Here is a 16,837-nt window from a genome sequence, read left to right on the forward strand (position 1 = left end):
TCTATAATAACCAGCTAGGCCTAAAAAAAACCTCAATTCTTTGATGCTCTTGGGAGTTGGCCATTACTGCACCACTACTATCTTCTTAGGGTCAGTTTCCACTCTATCAGCTGAGATAACATGTACTCTACCTTGCTAGCTCCAAAATTACACTTGTACTTTCTGGCTACTATGTTATGTTGCAGTAACAACTCAAAGGTAATTCTTAAGTGTCTCAAATGATCTTCCAGGCTGCTGCTGAACACTAATATGTAATCAAAAAATACCAAGATAAACTTCCTAAGGTGATCCTTAAAGATATGGTTCATCAAGCTTTGAAAACTAGAGGGGGCATTTGTGAGTCCAAAGGGCATCACTAGATACTCATAGTGACCAGAATGGGTTTTGAATGCAGTCTTGGGTACATCATCACTGGCCATCCTTATTTGATGATAACCTGACCTTTGGTCAATTTTAGAATATATGCTAGACCCTCTAAGCTCTTCTAACAACTCTTCAATGATAGGGATTGGAAATTTATCCTTCACGGTAGCCTTGTTTAGTACTCTATAATCAACACATAATCTCCATGACCCATAATTCTTCCCTACCAAGACCACAGGAGATGCATATGGGCTATAACTTGTTTGAACAATTCCTTGGTCCAATAATTCTTGCACTAGCTTCTTAATTATGTCCTTCTGCTTGGAAGAATACTTGTAGGGCCTGAGATTCACTGGATGATTGTTGTTTACCAAGGGAATTTTGTGATCAAAAGATCCCCTGGTAGGTGGTAATCCTTTTGGATCAGCAAAAAGTTGGTTATACTCCCTAATCAACTTCACTATCTCCACTGGTGTCTCACTGTCATTCATTCACCACTTCCTCTGTTTTGGGTGAGACCTTTATCATGAATAACTAAGCTCCATTATCAACAAATTTGTCCAATTTCTTGGACTCAACTGTCTTGGTCTTTTCCCTGATACCTGTCAAAGTGCATTCCCTGCCTTGATATTAGAACTTCATAGTAAGAGTCTGAAAGTTCATGAATAAGTCACCTAGGGGTTTGAGCCATTGCACCCCCAAAATGATGTCACATGAACCTAAGGGAATGAGAAGGAAGTTGTCCTCAAAAGAGGTACCCCCCATCAGCCATTTGAACCTCTTACATGCCTCCACCGTTTGCCTAACCCCTCCATCAGCCACATTGATCAGCTATGGGCTAACAGTCCTGCTTACAATGCCCCATTTCTTGACTAGCTCTTCTTCCATGAAATTGTGTGTGCTACCTGTATCAATGAGGATGTTGAGTGGACCATGATCACAATAACCTGTCACCCTCATGGTTTGGTAACCAGTTACTCCTTGGATAGCTTGCAAGGATATTTCACAAACCTCCTTTTTTGCTTCTAATTCCGCCCCTGGTTCAGGTTCTGGATCCTTGCAATCATCCACCACCACCACCTCATAATCTTCATCTACCTCTAATAGATGGAGCCTATTGGATGCCACACATTTGTGACCAGGTACGAACTTTTCATCACAGAAAAAACATAAGCCCTTCTGCCTCTTCTCACTTAGTTCAGCGTGAGTCAACCTCCTACTTCTCTCTCTATTGAAACTGACAGTTGGTTCCTTCTTTGACCCCATAATTCTAGCAGGAGAAGCACTATAACCCCTTTTTTGAAATGAACCCCCATCATTAGTCATGTGATTTCTTGATACTCTCACCTGAGCTTGCAACTGGGATTCAATGTTCCTAGCCAACTGATATGCCTGAGGTAGTGTGAATGGCCTATGACTCTTCACAGCAAATCCAATCTCTGGTTTCAAACCTGTGATGAATCCACTGATGGCATGTTCAGGAAAAATAGTTAATCTAGCCATAATCCTATCTAATTCTTTCATATATTCCTTCACAGTACCATGTTGCTTTACCAACGTAAACTCTGCCATGGGATCCTCGTATTCACCCTCAAATCTGTCCATTAAGGCATATATATACTCCTTCCAAGTTGGAAATGGAAGGTGTAGCCTACTCTTAAGATAAGAGAGGTGCCATTCTATGGCTTTGTCATCAAAATGCAGAGCAGCTACTCGAACCTTCTGCACTACAGGGGTATTATCATATGCAAAGAATTGGTCGGCCTTATACATCCAAGTTCGAAGGTTAGTACCATCAAAGTGAGGGAACTCTACCTTAGTTAGACGAGTCATGGATCCATTATGGTGGCTAGATGAAGGTGGATTTGCAGCATGATGAAATCCTCATCCTCCTTGACCTGTGGAAGGTATTTGGCCTGCGGTAGTGAAAAATTGTTGACCTTTGCTATAACTTTGTTGCTGGTAGTGCTCACCTACTGGAGTTTGGAATTGTTGGGAATTTTGAGCACCATACTGATAGCCAGCTGGAGATTGAAACCCTGGTGGATTCCCCGTAGAGAAAGAGGTAGCCCATCATGGGGTTGCCAGAGGAAGTGTAGATCATGGCTCCCTCACTGATAGCATTCCCTTTACCTCTATCTCCTTTTTGGATCGCGTTTATGGACTCGCGCAAGCTGTTAATGGCCTTCTCGTGCTGTTCCTCAATCAAATTTTTGCCTTGGGGAAAAATTGGCCATCTCCATCGTCATTCGATCAAACATCTCTTTAATCTCCTTCATCTCGTCGGACATGATTCCCATTGAGCTCAGGATAGTGTCTCTGATACCAAATATTGCAAAAATGAATTTGCAACAGGTAAAAATGCAATAGAACAGTGAAGACTAAAGGAAAAACTAGAAGAAAATTACTTGTAGGCTAAGAAAAAAAAGAAGATAAATTAAGCTAAAAGAATTTTCATTCATATCCTTTCCTAAAACATCTAGTACTATTAATAGACCTTGGTCAAGCACCATCTCTGACACATAGTACTAATTACAACTGAGCCACTTAGGGACTAAAAAGAAATACATAACAAACCAAGAGGACTAAACTGTAAACTTCCTTTCTACTTCTAACAAACTCCTTCTTCAGCCATTGAAAATTGCAACATTAGCTAAACACAAGCATAATGATAATAACAAAGACAATAACAAGATAATAATAACAATAATTAAAGAAAATGAGATTTAACGTGGTTAGGTCAGTGTGACCTACGTCCACAAGGAGAGAGGAGCAATTTTACTATACCAACAAGAAGAGTACAATAGAGAGTACAAAATTAGAATAAATACTCTAATAAACCCAAAATATCCCAAAAGAGTAAACTCACAAAGATCACTCCAAGAAAGGAATTACACAAGTGTTTCCCAACACTCACGCTCTTACAAAATACTCAAAAAGAAAGACAAAAGAAAGAAAGCAATGAATATTTTTCAAGTGCTTCAAGGTGTGTGTTTAGAATGAAAGAACTCTCCTCTATTTATAGGAGGATGTTCTTGGGCTCCAAGTAAAAAAAAAAGAAGAATTTGAAAAAATCCCATCCGCATAGCCAAACTTTGGCTCCAAGTAAAAATCTCTTGGTAGAGATTTTCAACAAAATGTCATGAGTTTTCACAAAAAATATCAAGAGATTTTAAATAAAATATTGGCTAAAATATGGCCACATTACAACTATGATAGGAGAATTTTTTTTTTTTATTTCTTGTTATAAGTCCTTTGACGGTAGTTGGTTCTTTTGATAGAGCGCATTAGGATATTTACAATTAAATTAAAATAGATGAAGTAAAATTGCATAAGAAAGCTTCAGTGTAGGGACTGGGATCATTTTAGGAGATGGGGAAGGAAAATTCAAGTATGTATATACAGAGTTCAAAGAATTTCAACAACTTTTGTCATTATGTAAGAATTGGATCTTGGTTGGGGGAGAGAAAATCTGCAACTATATCTGTCCCCTGTAAATTCCACTAATAATTTGTTGGACTGTATTAGCTCCTGAATCTTAGTATAGCGTATAATATATTGGAGCTGACATACTCTATTTTGTACATAATCTTTGGTACTCTTGCATCTGCTTGATGAACGCCAATGAAACCACGTACTTCATCAAAAAAAGAAAAGAAATTTACAGCTTTCACATGAATGTGACCAAGTAATGGGGTCTTGAAAATCATCAGTAGAATTTAGAAGTATTCACCAGTCATCACGGATACAGAAGTCACATAATTGCTGGAAACTGAGCTATGTAACTGATGTGGTGTCTAGTTCCCATTCTTTTCCTTGCAAAGACTTGCATTTTCACAGAAAATGAGTTTGAACAATTCGTTAGTGGTTCTAGCAACTATTTATCTGAGCAGTTTCGGTTTGGTAAAAAAAAAAATACACATTGTGTTCTGCATGTTTGGTTTGATTGTGAGGTGGAGTCGTCTGTTGATGTTGCCTGTTGATCCATTTATTTGTTTTTTTCATCTTATTTTGCTTTCTGGTAACCTACTACTTACCCTGGCCAAGGCAGGGGAAATTCCTTAAAGATAGTCTTTACTGAAATGGCTGAATAAATTTCCTTCTTTCATTGTTTACCTTCTGGTTACTTTTCAAATTCTCCTGATCTTTAATGCCACTTCTTTTAACAGGACTTGACGACATTCGTTTGTGTTTGCATCCCGGAATTCCTCTCTCTATATGAGACTGAAAGGCTTGTTCAGGAACTCACTAGATTCGAGATTGATACACATAACATTATAATTAACCAAGTGCTTTTCGACGAAGAAGGTACAGTTCTCATATCTTCTCTGTACATAGTATTAATTCCTTGTAGTTTCTTTTCAATTGTGTTTGGTATTGTCTGTATCACCTTTTCCTCCTAAGTTGTTTTGTGTGAGAGAAAACTTACTCTTGGACCTTGCGTCTGTTTTTAGTTGTTGAATCCAAGCTGCTGAAGGCTAGGATGCGGATGCAACAAAAGTACATGGACCAATTCTACATGTTATATGATGACTTCAATATTACCAAGCTGCCTTTGCTGCCACAAGAGGTTTGAAGATGCTGTTGCATATATCCTGGATATCTTCCCACAGACAAAAACAAAAGAAAAAGAAAAATGAAATGAATTCTTTATTCACGGGAAGAACATGATCAATAGTTTTTTTAATATATTAAGAAACAAAGCTTCGCCAGTCTGATAAGTGATGTGCTCTCTGATAGGTTTGTGGTGTTGAAGCGCTGAAAGCATTTTCACATAACTTTCTGACACCGTACCAACATTCACTTGTTCGCGGTTCAGTAGAGGAACTGGAAATGAGAATAGCCACACTGAAAGAACAGTTGAAAGATGCCGAAGAAGAACTGGAAAAACTTCGAGCAGGCCAAGAAGAAACCATAATGTAGAAATACTTGGCGGATGGAGGGCATTATGTTGCCTTCACTTTTTCTTTTATCCTTTTTTAGGAAACAGCGTATCTGAAAAATCATATTTTTCTTAGAGAAAACTAATCTTTTTTTGTATTAAACTTTTTTCAATTTTTTGGTTCTTTTGGACCTTCAAGAAGACAATAAATGAGGTTATAATATTCATGAAGTAAACTTGACCACCATTATAGTGTATTTTCAAGTGGAGTTTGATGAATGCAAGCGATTATCAGTGATAAAAATGTTATTTTCCTTGTAATTAACGTCGTGCATTTACCAATGTCATCTATTCATTGCTACCACTATCACCCTCCATAATAGCTATTGCGGTTGTCACCACCTCCCACAATTGTTGTCAATAACTATAATCAGCCGTTATTACCACTAGTCAGCAGTTACAATTATCCTCACCAACCACCATTACTACAACAATCACCAATTACTATCTACTATCAACAGTACATATCGCCAATAACCACCAGAACCATTCACCACCACAATTAGTACCATTTCCATCCGCCGCCACCACAACTACCACCATCAATCACTATTCTCAACCACCATCACACTTGCTACTACAAACAACACGACAATTAGCCACTTCCAGCCTCAATTAGCACAACCACTACCGCTAGCTAGGACTGAACAAATCAGGGGTCGTGGTTCCTCTCGTGGAAGTCTGGAATCTGAGATTTGACCTTAAACAAAGCTAAGTATTGAATAATCATAAGTTTGACTTCTGATGTTTTACACTTGCCACCACATCCAGATTTGGGGCGTAACATTGACTCTCCGCTATGGATTCAGTGATATTATTTTCACCTCTACCCTCGACCATGGTACAACTACTTTCGCGGTGCCCCAAGTCCCAGTGCAGTCTTTTCCATCTCTAGCAAACCCATTATTGATTTCTGCCGACTTGTCAGTTTAACATAGATTTTTGACAAGTCGGATTCATAGTTATATCTTGATCATCACTGTTTTCATCATGTTGCATATGATTGTGCGCTGAGACACATGGTGGGGAAGTCCCCTACCCGTTTATGACTCGAATCTCCCTAGTTATCCGATCGACCTCGTTGTTCACGGGACTATTCAAGAGGGGGTTGTCATTGGTGATAACGTTGGTCTGATGAGCATTTTCTTGCTAGCTAAGTCGATTAGTCACTTTGATTCACAAAACAAAATTTGTTAGTATCAGTTCAGTAGGATCAAAACAATACCACACTATCCTTGGCCTCACGGTAGACACCAAATTATTTATCCCAAAAAGATACGAATTCGAAGCCAAAAGGGCTATTTATTTTTAATCAAAAATGCCAAAGGGGACAATTAATTATTTAAAAAAATCAAAACGAACAAATCATGGGATAGTCAAGGATTTACAAGTCGTGTGGGCCAGCGACTTGTAAGTCGCCCACATCCCAGCGACTTGCATGAAATCCATGTAACAAAAGCAACAATTCTGCATGTTGCATGTGCAAGTCAGCATGTTGAAACAGTATAAAAACAATTCTGAAGTATGTTGCATGTATATCTATATTGTTTTGAGAAATAGCTATGTAGAAGTAAAAAATTGTACTACTTCTGTTTCAAAAAGAATAAACTAATTTAAAGTTTAAAAAAATAAAGAAAATTTTTTAATCTTGTAGTCCTAAATTAAAGATATGTCGAATATATCAAAATGTCCTTTAATCTTGTGGTCTTAAATATGTAACTTGAAAAATTGAAATTAAAATATTGCTAAAAAAAAGGGTGGGGGAGAGTGGGGGGGTGGGGGGCGGTAAGTCATTCTTTTTGAAACATAGGAGAGGATTATGTGTTTATTCATGAGAAAATTGAAGGAAAGATGTCTTTTAAGTCTTGAATGAAGAATTGGTGACCAACTTAAAGAGTCAAACATAATTAGGAAATAGATTAAGTTAATTGTGTATTTGATTAATATTTTCAAAATTTTCTAATCTTTTCAAAAATACAAATCAACCCACACCCCTCTCCTTTCCAAATCAACTGTCTCTCTCCTCTATCTTGAGAGAGACAGTCTCTCTCAATTCTCTCCCAACCAACAGTTTCGCAAAATTTCTCCGTTCAATTCCCGACAACTTCAAGCTCAGGCCACAAATAGCTGGGTGAGTTCCTTTTCGACTTTCAACCGTCAATTGACCTAACAAGCAGTGTTCTCCGGCGACAACAACTTCAAATTCACTACTACACAATGCATTTATAGCTACAAATTCTTAGCTACGAATTTAAAAAACCTAGCTATTATCTAATAATAGCCATAAGAATTTAAATTCTGTAGCTATCTATATATTCGTAAAATTTCATAGCCACGAAAATTCAACGGATAAAGCTAATCTCTCATTTTTGCTATAGTTACTAGCAATCGTGACAGTAGTTGCCTAAATAGCTATAACTTTGTTGTCACGGTAAAATTTTGTAGCTGGTTATAAGCTTTTGTGACACAAAAGAGTAATTGTAGCAATTGTAAATTTTTAGCCACAGTAAACTATTTGAACAAAATATTCTAGCTAAATCAAATATTTTGCTTCACGTTATAAAAAATTGTGGCAATAGTTAAATGATATTGCCAGGTTTATTTTGCTATGATAAAAATTAGTAACTAACAGTTATTTTTTTCTACGAATTGAAATTTATTGTAGTAATTAATAACCTTTTAGCCACAAAAAAATTTGAATAAACTATTGTAGCTAAATAAATCTTTTTGCTTGAAGATATAAAAGAAATTGTTGCAATAGCTAAATGATATAGTCATAGATTTTTTGATATGATAAAGTTTCATGGCTAAAATTATTAAATTTACCGTGTTGGAATTTGTTGTAAATAATGACCTTTTAATCATTTAAAAATGTTATTTAAAATATAAAATAGCATTGTAATAAATATTTTTGTTTTGAATATTAAGAAATTGTGGCAATAATTGGCTTAATATAATTGATAGTCTTTTAGCCACAAGATATTTTAAATAAAATATTGTAGCTAAATAAATCTTTTTGCTTCAAGTTGTAAAGAAATTGTTACAATAACTAAAGGTCTACTTGGAAAGCTACCTGGTAATTAAAATTGATGTAATTATAAGCCTAGTAATTATGTTGACATGTTTGTTTGTCACAGTGTCATTACAAGTGTACTATTTGATTGCACAAGTGTAATCAAGTGTTTATACTAGATTTTCCAAATAAAAGTTAATCATCAAAAGTTAAAAACCACAAATATTTAAAAATAAGTGAAATTTAAAAGGATACTAATTTAGGTATTTAAGATATATATTATCTTTTAAAAATATATTAATTAAGAAACATATGTTCTTAACTAATATTATAGAAAAAAATTAATATATATTTTTCAAACTAATATTTTTTAATGGATTCAGCATAAAAATTAAAAATGCATAATTATTTAAGAACATCATGAAATACATGTTTCACAAAAAGATTAATATTATAAATATAATACAACAAATTATTAGACATTTGAAGAAAAGATAATCTATAAATTCTAATCACTAAAACAATGTGAAATATCAAATCAATAATACTAAGCAAATTAATTGGAACAAAAAATATGACTTAAGTTCAATTTTCAAAATGAAAAAAGTTAACATAAAACACTTACATAAAATTTCAAGATAATGTACATAAATATAATTCAAAATAACAGGAAACCACAATTGTATAGCCTTATTGACAATGAAATTTACTTTAATCAAAAAATCAGAATAGCAATACAATTATACTAAATGAAAATAAATAAATAAAACAAAATAACAAATAAACAAAGAATAAATAATATAAACAATTGCAAAAAATCACAAGTAAGTGTTGCAAAATGAGAAATAAGGAAATGAAATATAAGTACAGTAAATAAAACATATATTTTTCAAAAATATTATAATAATAAAAATAAAAAATAATAAAAATAGAAAGTAATTCAAAATAAAAATAAAAGGATAAAATTAAAAAGTAACCTTGTAATTATCAGCAATTCACAGCTCCTCCATGAGAATTGGAGAGTGTTATTACCCTCTGTCAATTACACCCAATTACCTGCTAATCAAGTAATTACTTGGTCAACTATACATGTCAGATATTGTAATTAAACTCAATTACACAAAATTTAATTTTCAGGGTGACTTTCCAAATAGACCTTAAACGATAAGGTCATATATTTTTTGATACCATGAAGTTCATGGCTAAAATTATTAACTTTTGTCATGTGTTGAAATTTGTTGCAGCAATAATGACCTTTTAATCACGAAAAGGGTTATTTAAAATAAAAAATTTACAACGAAATAAATATTTTTGTTTGGATATTAACAAAATTATGGCATGACTTAATAATAACCATATAGTAATATATAGTAATAAGTTTCATGAAAAATAATTTAGAATTATTATTATAAAAAAAATTGTAGTTAATAGTTATTTTTTATTTTGAGCTGAAATTTGTTGCAATAATACTAATCTAGTGTATTAAGAGGTATTGATCGTTCGACTAGATTCAATTTTAAATGACTACTTGCCAATTTCAAATATAATTTAAATAAATAGGTTATAGAATCTAATTAATGTTAATTCATTAATTATACCAAACTTAAATATAATTTCATTAAGTCTCACTGAAACTTCATCTTGATCAAGAGCTTTCAAAAATGTTATTTTGACTCAATTGCACATGTTTCATCAGAATAATATATTTATCGATATAATGTATTAATCGTTTGAGTTAATTCAATGTTACACCTTGCAAGTCTTAAATACAACTTAAATATATACTTGATCATGTCAAATTTAGAAAAACTTCTAATTATTTCATTCATATTTTATCCTGCCCAAGTATTTTCAAAACTGTTATTTGACTTGGACATGATTTATTGAGATAACATTTTAAAAAAATCATTGTAATTAAGAATTTTATTATTCGACTTGATTCAATTTTATAGAATTTTACTTGCAGGTTTTAACTTAGCACAATTGTTTAACAAATTTATTTATTTTGAGTAGTGTTGGTTAAATATTTTTAAAATTTTTATTTAAAGTAGGTTTTATATATATATATATATATATATAATATTAAAAGTGTGAAGATCTTTAGAAAAGTGATTTGAACTTTTTACCCTTCATTAAAAGACTCATCTTTAGATAAAACTACCTTTTCACTATTTTTTAAATTTATTATTTAATTATTTTTTATATATTAACTAGGCTTCCTAAAATATATGAAACTCCTAAAATATATGGTAGGAGAATTAATTAATATTTTTCTTTCTACTAGATTTCTTAAAATACATGGGACTCCTAAAATATATGGTATGAGAATTAATTAATATTTTCCTTTCTACTTTTCAATTAGAAAAATAATTTTAAAATAGGACTCTATTAAGGAAATACTTCTATAAATATTGAGATGTACGTTAAACTAGAGAACAACCTGGTTTGCCTATGGAGAATATGATTGATGCTCATTTAACTTGATTCGATTGCATGTCTAGATTGATGAATGCTTGATTTTCTAACCCTTAACTTCTTTATTGTTTTTGTCAGCATAATGGAATTCAACATGTGTGTATATATGTATGTTCTTTGGTTTCATTCAAAATCATTCTTTAGGATCAAAATTTTCACTCAAACAAGAATTAGATGGATCAAAATCGAAGCTTTGTGATCACTATTATATTTTTTTTATAATTTACAGGTCGTAGATGAATGTCGGTTGACTTTGAAAAATTTCTTGTGTAAAGGTTAGGTTTAATTTTATTGTTTTGATATCTTTATTATCTTATTATTTTATTTTAATTTACAGATGTTAGATGAATGTGGCACGATTTTGAAAAACTTTTTTAGGTAAAGGCTAGGTTTAATTGTATTATCGTAATATCTCTATTAGTTTGTTATTTTGTGGTAGTTTACAGTTTGTAGATGAATCTCGATTGGTTTTAAAAATATTTTGCACGTAAAATTTACGTTTAATTGTATTGTTTTGATATCACTTTTATCGTATTATTTTATTGCAGTTTACAGGTGATAGATAAGTGTTGGTCAGCTTTGAGGATTTTTTTTATGTAAAGGTTAGGTTTAGTTGTATTATTTTGATATCTCTATTATCGTATTATTTTGTTATTGTTTACAGGTGGTAAATGAGTGCCAGACGACTTTGAGAAAATTTGTGTGTAAAGATTATAAATAATTGTATTATTTTGATGTCTCTATCATTGTACTGTTTTGTTGCAATTTATAGATGATAGATGAATGTCGATCGGCTTTTAAAAATAGTTTTTTGTGAAGATTAGGTTTAATAAATAAATTCTCCATCTTTACATACTCAAAAGATATTAAATTTAATTATTATATTCATCTTAATTATTTAAACAAATATCCTATTTAATGTAATATTTGAACTCATTAAATTGAGGTACACGCGCAAGATGCGTACACCTAAATTAGTATATATATATATATATATATGTGGGGGCGGGGTGTATGTGTGTGGGGGTAGTAAATTATTTGATATTAAGTGTCCCATTAGGTGTTAAACAATTGCTTGATATTAATATTATTTAACGATGTTGATTAATAAGTTATTTTTGTAGGTTTTAATTCTTATTTTTATTTTTAAAATAAGTTATTTAAATATTCATAATTGAAACTTTTTCTTCCACCAAATGTCGACTTTTTTAAGGGCACGTGTTTTATACTAAAGTGCATAGTTTACGTGGCTCTTACAATTTTAGAAAAATTATACACATTCTGTTTTTTTACTCCCTCTATCTCAAGTTATGTGACACGTTTTAGATTAACTATAATTTTTTCTTGTCTTTTAAATTAAAAATATTAATTCAAATTCGTATTTTTATTTAAAATCAAATTAAAATAATCGAATATTGTGGAAGTATGACTCTGCCATATAGAACACTTTAATACGAATTTGAATTCAAGTTATTAATATAAGAAAAATTGAATTAATATTTTTTATTTGAAATTTCTATCTTAAAATAATTTTCAAACTCGAATTTATAGTAACTAACACTTGTCATCACAATATTATTTTTTTTCTCTAATTCTGCATAGATAGATTTTCTAATATTGATAATTTTATTTTATTATATAGTTTCTATTTTAAACTTGATGTTTTCTTTCATATAAATCGTTCTAAATTTATATACAGCAACAACATACCTAATATAGTCTAAGAAGAGTAGAGATCTTATCCTTACCTTAGAAATAGAGAAAATCATTTAAATTTAATTCCATATATTTATTTTTTTGAGTTACTATATTTTAGTGTAATTTAAAAGTATAAAATTAAATTCAGAATAATCACAAATTTAACTAAACACTATAAGTTAAACATTTATTAAAATAAAAGAAAAAATAACAAAATTAACGATATCATGAAGGACCAAAAAAGTTGAAAAGAAATATATATTTGGAATAACATTTATTTCAAATAAAATAGTTAAATTTTTCTAAGATAACAAAATTAACGATATTGTAAAGGACCAAAAAAGTTAAAATGAAATATATATTTCGAAATAATATTTATTTCAAATAAAATAGTTAAATTTTTTTATTAACTTAAAGTAAAATATATATTTATTATTATTTCATTAGAGAAAATTTGTTGGTATTAATAATATATTTTGTAAAAAAACGTAAAAATCATACACACAGTACTAAGATAAATGAAACGAAAAAGACGAAGCAACAAAATTTTTAAACATCTACCAAACGAAATAAAAATTTAAAAAATCCCAAACTTAAATCTTTCTCCACTCTCCAGCCATGGCCCCCTCCCTTTCCATTTGAAACCAAACCCCAAAATTTTCCCACCCAAAAAATTAAAAATTAGAAAAACCAAAATTTCCCTCTAAAATTTTAAAACCTATTCAAATAACCTAATCCTCCTACCACTTTGAACAGCTAGATCCCTTTCCCCTTTCCACATTTCTTTCTTTTCTGTGCCCCTTCCCCTCCCTTTCCGCCCCCATCATTTCTTATCTTAGTTTTTGGTTTCATTTGAATTTTTATGTGTAATGTTTTGCTTATCAACTTTTTATTTTTTTTAGGTTTTAACAATATGAAAATTTTCAAATAGATGAGGTAAGTTTTATAATATAAGTATTGCATTGGATTATATATTTTTTTGCTAATAAAAAAATAAGCATTTTATATGCATGGGTTCTAAAAATTGGTATTGAGCAAATAAATATCGTTTCACTAAAAATTGGTATTGAACAGATAAATATCGTTATTAGTTATTTGGGGATTTTAATATTTTATTTCCCTCCTTGAGGGTGGAATAATTAATCCCGAGATAGCTAATTTCCGGATTAGTAATCTATAGATAACTTGTTTTCCAACAAACGATCCCTAAAAGAATTATATAATACATAATGAAAAGTTGTTTTGAAAAGGATTACAAGGTCAGTTTTTTTTTTTTTTTTGGATAAAAATAGAAAATTGTGTTAAGTTTATGTCTTTAATGCTTTTTCCTTAATATGTGTGTCAAGATCCAATAATTCATTTATTATGAAACGGAGGGAGTATTTTGAAGCCATAAAAATTTTTTTTTAGCCATTTCTAAAAATATTCTTGGCAAATAATTTCATTTATTGCTATAGATATTCTAATTCATAACTAATAAAAATATTGTTATAAGGAAATTAAAATGTAAAATAGCCATAATTTTTTAAATAAATCTTGTCTTTTGCCACAGTAGAACATATTGTAGCTATATATAAAAAATGCTATAGATTTTTTTTATTGTGGCAACAAGGTAAAACTTTTTGCTACAAGTATATAATCCGTAGCAAGAACTTTTTACTATCATAGCTACAACACAATATCTTTTATAGCTGTAAGTATTAGTCCTTAACCACCGACCTTGTAAAGTCTGTAGCTAACTTTTAGTTACGCCGCTTCTTGCTACGAATGCTACGGAAGAAAAAATTACGGGTAAAGTGTTTAGCCATGAAAATTTTCATATTTAGCTACGAGATATTCTATAGCTATACATGCCTTATTTTGTAGTGGGTTTTCGTCGTCCCATTTTTTCTTTCACAGGTAAAAAATTATGTCTTTTTAGTTATGAAGAAATAGAGGAACTTGAGCCAACTTATCTTTTAGTATTGGTTAACAATTTTAATATTTCTTGCTTAAATTTAAAATGTGGACTGAATAAAACTCTAATTTCTGATATTTCATCTCTACTCTTTCCGACGTGGAATATAATTTTTTGTTGTTACTGCAGTTCTTATTTTTAGAGTGTTGATTCGATTTTTTTGGTGATTTTTTATCACCATTGATGTTCTTAGTGTGTGTGTGTTGTGTTGGTATTGGTGGGTTGATTTGTTATTTTTCTTGGTAAAATGGTGTTGCAACAGATGAATCATCTGATGCAACAAATAAATTATCTGATGTAATATATGAACCATCTGATGCAACATATGAACCATCTGATGCAACAGATGAAACATCTGGTAAAACAGATAGAAATCTGAAGCAACACATGAAAATTTGATGTTACAATGAAAATATGCTGCAACAGATGAACAATCTAACAGACCATTCATCCGTTGCGATAGATGACTCTTTTATTTGGAAGAGATCTTACTAATATTGATCCAACAGAGAACTCATTTAGCAGCAGATGAGTGATCTGGTGCAATAGATGAGTGATCTATTTTTTATTTTTTCCAAAGAATTACTCATCTCTTGCAACAGGTTGGTTATAGGCTGTAATGGATAACCTACCTGATGCAACAAATGAGTGATCTATTTTTATTGTTTCCAATGGATTACTCATCCGTTGTAATAAGTTGGTTATAGGTTGGAACAGATATCCTACTCGATGCAACAGATGAGTGATCTGTTTTTATTGTTTCCAACGGATTACTCATCCACTGCAACAGATTGCTTATATGTCGCAGCAAATATCCTACCTGGTGTAACAGATGTGTGATCTATTTTTATTATTTCCAATGGATTACTCATCCACTATAATAGGTTAGTTATATTCTACACCAGATATCCTACCTAATGCAATCGATGTATGACCTATTTTCATTATTTCCAATGGAGTGATCATCCGCTGCAACAGGTTGGTTATATGCTGCAACAGATATCCTACCTGGTGCAACAAATGTGTGGCCTAGTTTTATTGTTTCCAATAGATTGATCATCCACTGCAATAGGTTGGTTATATGCTGCAACAGATATCTTATCTGGTGCAATAGATGTATGGTCTGGTGGAACTATTATTTTACTGTTGTATATATTTGATTTACTGATTTCCTTTTTTAACTATGCATTAATCAATTATAATCTATTTTATGTTCTTATTCGTTTTAGATAATATGGCTCCCAAAAGAAAATAAATCGAATCAAGTCCAAGTAAAGGAACAAGTAAAGCAGCTAGACTATATCCATCACTCTATGAGCTTTCTTTACAAGCGTTATCTCAATCAGGAGTAGAAGATGATGAACATGGGGAGGAGGAATATTTCAAAAGAGAAGATCCAAATGCTAATAGCCCTTCCACCAAAGAGTTGATCAAAACCTTCATCATTGATCGTTATCATGTGAGAATGCAGTGCAATGGTGCCACAAATTTAACGGATGATTTTGTGGTTAAGTCATCCATGAGAAAATATTTTAAAGCCTTCAGAAAAATACTTCGAGAATAAAAATTGGATGCTTATTTCAGGGACAGCTGCTTTGTGCAATATCTTTATTTACCGGAGGACAACAATGCTCGTTTCCAAATGAAAATGATATATGATCTTCTCAAGCGTAGGTTTATGTATGAAAACAAAGATAAGATGGATGAGGTGTGGATAAATTACTGTGGCATGCCTGTTTGTTTTGGTTGGAAGGAGTTTGAGCGAGAGACGTTAACAACAACATACCACTTGGTTTGATAAGGCTTTCCAAGGATCTTGAGACATATAACAGCTATCCTTGGGGTTATGAAAGCTATAAAATAACTGTCAAATATTTGTTGACTCTATTAACGCCAAGGACAGTTAACTTATATGGTTTTCCATGGGCTTTCATGGTAAATATTTCTTTTATCATGACATGATTCTTTTTTTTATTCAATAATGCTTTTGATTTATTGGCGTTATTTTATAGGTTTGAGCACTTGAAGTCATTCCTTATTTGAGACAACAAGTGACCTACCAGGAAGAAGTTTCCTGTCCAAGAATCCTGAGATGGTTGTCGGTCAAAACTGATAAAAATGCAAAATTTTTTTATTTAAGTTTTTGTTTTAATTAATGATTTCTTAAAATGATTTCTCATCATTCTAATATATGTACTGATTTATTTTAGATTGTCCATCTGTAGCTTGTTCCGATCAATTGAGAGTTGAAGATGCCAGTTTTTCTTACTTAAGGGTGTGTGCAAACTTTATCGGACCCTAAGGTCATTGACAGAATAAAGGAGAAATTTTTTAGAGCAATAGCCATCACAAAAAAATAATTTTAGAGGGTGAGCTTGTTGTTGATGAT

At 31.5% G+C, this 16,837-nt stretch overlaps 1 protein-coding gene across 1 annotated transcript in view; it reads left to right on the forward strand.

Annotated features, from left to right (window-relative positions):
* Positions 1 to 5,492, forward strand: part of LOC107867603 (ATPase GET3A) — a 39,149-nt gene extending 33,657 nt beyond the window's left edge. Inside the window, exons 5-7 of the mRNA XM_016713914.2 lie at positions 4,533 to 4,671; positions 4,818 to 4,933; positions 5,104 to 5,492. Of these exons, the coding sequence (XP_016569400.1) occupies positions 4,533 to 4,671; positions 4,818 to 4,933; positions 5,104 to 5,286 (438 nt within the window). The 3' untranslated portion in view covers positions 5,287 to 5,492. The remainder of the gene's footprint in view (positions 1 to 4,532; positions 4,672 to 4,817; positions 4,934 to 5,103) is intronic.
* The last annotated feature ends 11,345 nt before the right edge of the window (positions 5,493 to 16,837 follow it).

The sequence above is a fragment of the Capsicum annuum genome, chromosome 4 (genome assembly GCF_002878395.1).
Source record: "Capsicum annuum cultivar UCD-10X-F1 chromosome 4, UCD10Xv1.1, whole genome shotgun sequence".
Lineage (NCBI taxonomy): Eukaryota > Viridiplantae > Streptophyta > Magnoliopsida > Solanales > Solanaceae > Capsicum > Capsicum annuum.